At 44.5% G+C, this 7509-nt stretch overlaps 1 protein-coding gene across 1 annotated transcript in view; it reads right to left on the bottom strand.

Moving 5' to 3' along the window:
* Positions 1–2169: 2169 nt before the first annotated feature.
* Positions 2170–7509, bottom strand: part of eml3 (EMAP like 3) — a 40229-nt gene continuing 34889 nt past the window's right edge. Inside the window, exons 13-24 of the mRNA XM_069672190.1 lie at positions 7109–7243; positions 6535–6673; positions 6280–6431; positions 6071–6196; positions 5858–5989; positions 5665–5732; positions 5408–5496; positions 5108–5205; positions 4685–4772; positions 4455–4553; positions 4199–4329; positions 2170–2974 (exon numbers count right to left, since the gene is read on the bottom strand). Coding sequence (XP_069528291.1) covers positions 2768–2974; positions 4199–4329; positions 4455–4553; positions 4685–4772; positions 5108–5205; positions 5408–5496; positions 5665–5732; positions 5858–5989; positions 6071–6196; positions 6280–6431; positions 6535–6673; positions 7109–7243 — 1464 coding nt within the window. The 3' untranslated portion in view covers positions 2170–2767. The remainder of the gene's footprint in view (positions 2975–4198; positions 4330–4454; positions 4554–4684; positions 4773–5107; positions 5206–5407; positions 5497–5664; positions 5733–5857; positions 5990–6070; positions 6197–6279; positions 6432–6534; positions 6674–7108; positions 7244–7509) is intronic.

Genomic DNA, 7509 nt, shown 5'->3' with positions numbered 1-7509 from the left:
AGAATATGTAACCCAGTAAATCATAATTGTATTATATAATTCAGAAATTGTACTTAATATTACTTTTAATATAAAGTCTGATCATCTTGACAAACCAGGAAAATATTCTTCACTCCAAAGCGTTCCCCCGTGTATTTTCCTTTTCTTTAAGGTTAATCTGGTTTTAGAAACTCTGCTGCAAACAGATGAACCCACTTCCTGATAATATGAAATGAAAATTTCCTTTGTTGCATTTGGTTATTTCTGTATTCTATTTAATTAAATTGATTTTTTATCAATACATTTCATTGTATTCTAACTAGAAACAACTTTTACATCACCCCTTTCAAATCCACCAGACTCCATTGACAAAAACAGTAATTTAATATTGCAGGAACACAGGAAATGGTAGTCTACTGGTGCCTCTATTGGTTGGTTTGTTGTGATCTTATGTGTCATACAAACATCATGTTCTACAACCAAAACTACCGTTTTAAACTTAAAGATTTACACAATAACTAAAACAAACTCATGTATCAATGCAGCAGTAGACCAGCAGCTCCTGTGTCTGTGAGGTAAAATTACTGTTTTAGTCGGTGGAGTCTGGTTGCTTTGAAGAGAGCGATGTAACGTCTGTTTCTTCCTCTTATTCTCTTTTTTTGAGTATGTCAAGCCGTCTGAGGTTCCTCTGTGTTTGAAATGTGTCATGTAAATATCGCTGCCCTGCCCGAAAATGGGCTTCTATACAGAAAAGGTAAAACTTACAGAACAGAAAAGAGCAAAGACAAGACAATAAAAACAAAATGTGAAGAAAATTAAAACAATGTAGTGTTACAGAAATGCCATTCCTTTACCTCTGACCCTTCACATTCAGGCTATACTGGGGCCCCTTGAAGGACAGCGACTTTATGCTACTTGACACTTTAAAAAGCACTTTATCTCACATTGCATTTTTTACCACACTATATGAGGCATGTTCATAAAATACAACACATTTCTATGAATTAAAATAATCCATTACTTTTCGATATTTAGTAAATCTGTCTCCTCCTCAAACAGCTAGATGCTTTCATGTTAATACATGAGTAATAATAATATTACAATGAACTATCTTTAGGATCTGAGTACTGCTTCCACCACTGTTGAGGGCATCCTGGAACCATTGACTAACTTACCTGTTACCTTGTCCTGTGAAGAGATATTTAGCAGCTGAGTTTTATTGACTGAACTGAATTGAACAGGATCTTCCGGTCCCTTCAGTCTGTCCTGGTCTGGGAACATGCAGCAGCTCCTGGAGCAGCACTGCCCCCTAGTGTCACCTCACACACATTACACTTTCCAGTCTTCAGTTCTTTATTGGGAGTTTACAGGTACATCACAGTATTCCCAAAGTTCATTTAAATATATAAAATGTACTAAAGTAATCATTTTCAGGAGTACTGATCTGAAAAGGAATTAATTAGTCAGAAATGCAGAGAGATGATTTTGTTGGATCAGGTTCGTCACAGTCTGAGTAATGCAAACATTAATATTAAAACAGCTTCAGTATTAGCTGAGATGTCAAGCAAACACTGTTAAAAGATGGATTCTTGTATTTCTAAACCTGGCCCACATTCTTAAATACTTTCAGGTCTAAATAGCAAACAGCTATAAAAGGTTGTAAAATAGCTCCAGTAGCTGGAAATGATTAATCTTTAGGTCAGTTAAACCCTGTCCACTAAAAGTTCTTGTTGTTTCCACTGACAGGCTCAGATTGTTCTTCTAAGTGTGTGACGACATCACAGAAAGGATCCCTACAGAGATAGACCTTTTTGTTACAGAGGAAGATGATTGTTTTAACCACACACAGACGTTACATCGCTCTCTGCACACACACCAGACTCCATTCAGAAAAACAGCAATTTTACATTGCAGCACACAGGAGGTGCTGGTCTACCGCTGCATCTCTTAGGTGGTTTGTGCGGTTCTTATACGTCATACAAACATCATGTTGGAAAGCGGAAACGACCATTTTAAACATGAAAATCAGTGTTTTTCTGAATGGAGTCTGGTGTGTGTGCAGAGAGCGATGTAACGTCTGTGTGTGGTTAAAACAATCATCTTCCTCTGTAACAAAAAGGTCTATCTCTGTAGGGATCCTTTCTGTCATGTTGTCACACACTTAGAAGAACAATCTGAGCCTGTCAGTGGAAACAACAAGAACTTTTAGTGGACGACCTTTGACCCATCAAGGATTATGTTGCAGCCATTACAGCCTGTTTCACTGCTGCAGGATGAACACATCTGCTGGAGACATTCAAACACTGTTTGTACCTATCAGTAATTTAGACCTGAAATATGTAAAAATAGGGCCCAGGTCAAAAAACACCAGAATTCCCTTTAAAATACTAAAACATGTAAAAACATTATGAAAACGTCTTTATAGGCTCGGCGGCGTACATCAGGATGCAGCTCTTTGGTAAGTTTGATAAACAAAACGCAGAAATGTTCATTAAAAAAGTCTTTGCAGGAGTCGAGTCGTGTTCTGTACCAGCAAACACACACGACCGCTCCTGATGATCCTCGCCCCGTCGCCAACAGAACCAGAGACTCTGTGTTCAGGGAGGAATCACAGCGTCCAGTTTCACAACACGATTACAGAGGAGTGTGAGTGTAAAGAGGAGAGACGATTCATCCACACGTTCTGTTACAAACTGACGTAGCAGTGGCAGCTCAGGGACGCCTATCTGTTCGCTAACGCTCCTCTCCGTCTGTGTAAACACGTCCAGGTTCAGATCTGGGTCCTTCTTTAGCCGGTTGCAGGTTCTGGAGAGCTGGTGGAGGTGGACGAAGCCGACGCCAGCCTCTCCCTGCTGCCCCCCACCCCGCCTCCCATCACGCTCCACTGCAGGATGCAGGTGTCCTTCCCGCCCATAGAGAGCAGGTGGGAGTCACTGTGGGTGAAGCAGACGTTGGTGACGTGGCTGCCGTGGCCCTCGTACTTGTGGCTCGGTGCCTGGAGAGGAAGGAAAGGGGAGGTTCAACAGTAAGAAAATCAATATGCTGCGTTCAGGTGCTCCTCAGATGCTCTCATATCCCAAGTATAGAAGTTGTTTGTTTTTAAATCAGAGTGCGTCTACGAAAAAGTTCTTGCTGTTTCCACTGACAGGCTCAGATTGTTATTCTAAGTGTGTGACAACATGACAGAAAGGATCCCTACAGAGATAGACCTTTTTGTTACAGAGGAAGATGATTGTTTTAACCACACACAGACGTTACATCGCTCTCTGCAAACACACCAGACTCCATTCATAAAAACACTGATTTAAGCTCACAGAACACAGGAGCTGCTGCTCTACTGCTGCCTCTATCTGTAAGTTTGTTTGTGTTATTGTGTGTTACACAAATAATGTGTTGGATCAAAACTAACAATGTAAAGTCATACAAAAGCTAACTGATCGAGGAAGCAGCAGACCAACAGCTGTTTCCTGTGAGCTTAAATCAGTGTTTTTCTGAATGGAGTCTGGTGTGTGTGCAGAGAGCGATGTAACGTCTGTGTGTGGTTAAAACAATCATCTTCCTCTGTAACAAAAAGGTCTATCTCTGTAGGGATCCTTTCTGTCATGTTGTCACACACTTAGAATAACAATCTGAGCCTGTCTGTAACCCCTGTGATAAACAGAAGAAAACATAATATGGGCAATAGATTAGTAAAATACGTTTTACATGCTTTCTCGTCTTGTTTTTCATACTTATCCAGATCTAAAAATGTCATTCAATTAAATGACATATTTCATTTTACTGCGTAGGGTCCCTGAGCTTTGCTTTTGTAACTTGAGGAGTCATTAACATAAATTTCTAAGTCAGGAACTTATTTTTTTATCCAACATTTACCAAAAAATAAAGATTCCCAAAAAGGAAATTTTTGTGCATCTCAGTTAATGAGACCTGGAGGATGTAGAAGCTGCCTCTCTTCTCAGTTTGCTGACAGTAAACACAGCGATCCCCTCAGATTATAGAGATCTAAATAGTCATATTACATAAAGCACCTTCACAGCACGACAACTTTCTCCTGCAGCTGAGAGCAGCTCTCTACACGTCAGTCCTGAACAGGTTTTTCCTCTTTACGTGCAGGAAACAGTTACAGAGGAATATTTGCTCTGCACGAGAAGGCAGCCAAAGTCAACATGAAGGTTTGACCTGCATTATGAAGTCATTGTGGTGTGTATACAGGTGTTACCTTTGGTTTGGGACAGGGGTACTGGAAGAGATGAACTTTACAGAAGTCATCGGCCACGGCGACCATCCTCTCACTGTGAGAGCGACACAGAGCGTTGATGTCTGTGCCGTCCGAGCCCTCCAGCCACACACCTGAAACACCAACAGACACAGTCACACACCTGGCTTCATATTAAACACCACCACAACAACATCAGTCCTCCACCTGACTTTATTTAACCTGTAGAAGAAGAAGAGAAATGTTGCATGTGTCTCACCCATGACGTGGAAGCCGAGCACGCAGGTGTAAGATGCCCACTCTCTGTCTTTGCTCTCGTAGCGATTCCTCAGCAGCTTACACCCCCCCGCGATGTCCCCTGATCACACACACACACACACACACACACACACACACACATTATTAACCCTGTTAACACACTGATTATTACAGCAGCAGACAGGAAACTGTAGATATGAATGATGTCTGAATGTTTGAATGCTCCCTCACAGTAAAGGATCTCGTAGTCTCCTGAATTGGACATGATGTACTTCCCGTCTTTGGACCAGTCCAGGTGCGTTATGAAGCTGGAGTGACCCTGATTGGACGAGAGGCAGAGTGAGACAATGAGGACGCTGTTATATATTATATACTTGTAATAATAATGATATTCTCTTTTTGTTTTTTGGCTGCAACGTCTTGCTTTTTCTGCACGCTCCGAATCGTAACATTTTACTTTATATAATTTGTATTATTACTAGATTAATCTACATAATAAAGACAGATTTAGCTGTGATCTGTTGACTATAAGAAGTGAATCAGCAGACTTTAAAGGAGCAGAGGAAATGAGCAGTTAGCGTTAGCAGCTATAAAACCAAACACACAGTCAGACTGAGACAAAGACGACACACAGACGTGGATTTGATGACTCACGTTACATTTCCCGAAGCGAGCGTACCTCCGGCCGCTCTCCGTCACAGTGTAGATGTAGATGAAGTTATCATGAGAGCCGACGGCCAGAAAGCTGCCGTCTGAAACACAACACAACACTCGCGCTGTTTAAAGGGGAGTCACACAACATAACACAGGGTCTGGTTTTATGTCGGCAGGCTGATGATTCAGCGTCGTCAAACACGGTTTCATTCTCATCACATCACAGTCAGGTACAAAAATAAAGTGAGAAAGCTCGACCATCTCGTCCTGTCTGAACACAGGTAGATAAGGAAGTCTGACCTGGTGAGTATCTCATGACGGACAGCTGCTCGTTCCCGTCAGTCGACTCAGAGACCACCTCCTGGGTCAGCAGGTCCAGAACCAGCCACCTGCGACAGGTCAAAGAGAATTCATCTGGCTCTAATAAAGACCGACACTCACATCGAGCACGATAGCTGAGATCGTTCAAGCTAAACCTTCAGCATGTGTACATCATGTAAACTTGTGTCTCGGCTCACAGACGCTCTACGTGTCACTGAGGCTTCGTGCTGTGTTACCTTCCCGTGTTGAGTCCGACTGAAACCACCGACCCGTTGGGACAGAACCCGGCACACAGCCCGTACTCCTGTCAGACACACAGGAGGAGTGAGCGTGAGCGTCACACTGCGTATATCTGTGTTCAGTTCATTCAGAGAGAGGGAGAGGGAGAGGGAGAGGGAGAGGGAGAGGGAGAGGGAGAGGGAGTCCTACCTCCAGGCTGATGCTCCAGTCCAGCTTGTGCTCCTCGGTGTGCCACAGACACACCTGCCGGTCGTGACCGCAGGTGAGGAAGATGTTCTGAGAGGGGTGTGTGGCCAGACCCCACATCTCATCCACGTGACCCTGAAGGAGACGACATGTTGCTCAGGGTTACCAGCCAAACAAAACAAACACTCGTGTACGACCACGTGATCATGAACTCACCTGCACGATGGCCACGAATCCGTCTGAGAAGGTTCCTCTGAGGACGGCGTTCCGGGTCGTACCAACCAGCAGTTCCTCCCCGTCCACGTCTGCGATGGTTCGGACCGCCCCGTACTTCTCTGGAATCTGCACACATGACTCGGTCGTTAGCTGTTCACTGTAATCTGAGCGTAACTACATCCTCAGGCACACACAGAGCTGTGGTTCACCTCACACTCTCTCTCTGGAGCCAGGTCGGCGCTCCAGCGGATGATCTTTCGGTCTTTCCCTCCCCCGCTGAGCAGAGCGCCGCCCTGCAGGGTGCACAGGGTGAACACGCTGCCCTCGTGGGCTCTGGTCTGACGCATGATCTGGAACGTCTCTGTGGGGACATAAAGTTTGCGTTTATTATCAGCATGTTTTATATATTTTATTATTCAAACAGACAAATTCATCTCCATGATTTGTTGATCTGCAGCTCGGACCTTTGGCTCCCTTCCCGAGCGTCTTCACGTCTGCGGCGGACTTCCCCCACGTCAGGATGTTCCCCTCAGAGTCTCCGGTCAGAACGTCTCCGGTCAGACTGAACACGAAACACTGGATGAACTTCGGCTTCTTGTATTTCTGAAAAGAAAAGGAGACAGTTTTTAGAGGTCGACTTCTTCTTATACTTCCTACATCCGACTGGGAAATCGGCCTCCACAACTCGCTGCATCTCTGTCCTCCACAAACGTCCACACACATTTTTGATTCAGCAGAATCTGAGCCCGAGGTGCATGCATGTGAAACCACCACTGGGTTTCCCATTCCTCCTCTTTCTCTTTAAAAATAACCGCCCTGACAGCAGCTGTCACTTCTCTCCAGACTCTAATATCTGCCCTCTTCAGTCTCCACATGGTTCCTCTTAGCTCCCTTTGTAAACACTCCTTACTTCCCTTTGTGGCCTCAAACTGAGGAAGCTGCAAACGTCATTTTACATCAGTGACTCGTGTGGACCGTCAGCGAGCTGAAGTAAGACTGAGCTGAAACGTGGTCAGGATAACCTCCTGTGAGTCTTACTCCAAAGATCCCCTGCTTCTTGGTGAACTGTCCCCCGTTGAGCGTCCAGAAGTAGACGTGAGATTTCCCGCAGGTGATGATGTTGGAGCTGTCGCTGGGGTTAAACTCCACCGCAAACACCGCCTCGTTGGTGCTCTGAGGAACACAACACACACACACAGCTGGTTAGAACAACTACAACTACTACACACACAGAGGATCCAACCAGGCTCAGTCTGTGACAACTTTGATGAAAGGGTTCAAACTTCTGAAGTCTGAAGACGACTGTGAAAAACACTCAGACGCAGAGTGTGCGTGTGTGTGCTTGTGTACAACTCGTACAGAAACATCTTTTCTGCACAGAAAGCTCCATTCAGGACGAGCTGTAAAGTACATATGGACTCTTCCACTGCTGAGGAGAG

The sequence above is a fragment of the Semicossyphus pulcher genome, unplaced genomic scaffold, assembly GCF_022749685.1.
Source record: "Semicossyphus pulcher isolate SPU_LCO1_2020_fin unplaced genomic scaffold, fSemPul1.0.p SCAF_21, whole genome shotgun sequence".
NCBI lineage: Eukaryota > Metazoa > Chordata > Actinopteri > Labriformes > Labridae > Semicossyphus > Semicossyphus pulcher.
Note: the sequence above shows the minus strand (reverse complement) of the source record. Positions and strands in the feature narration are given on the sequence as shown.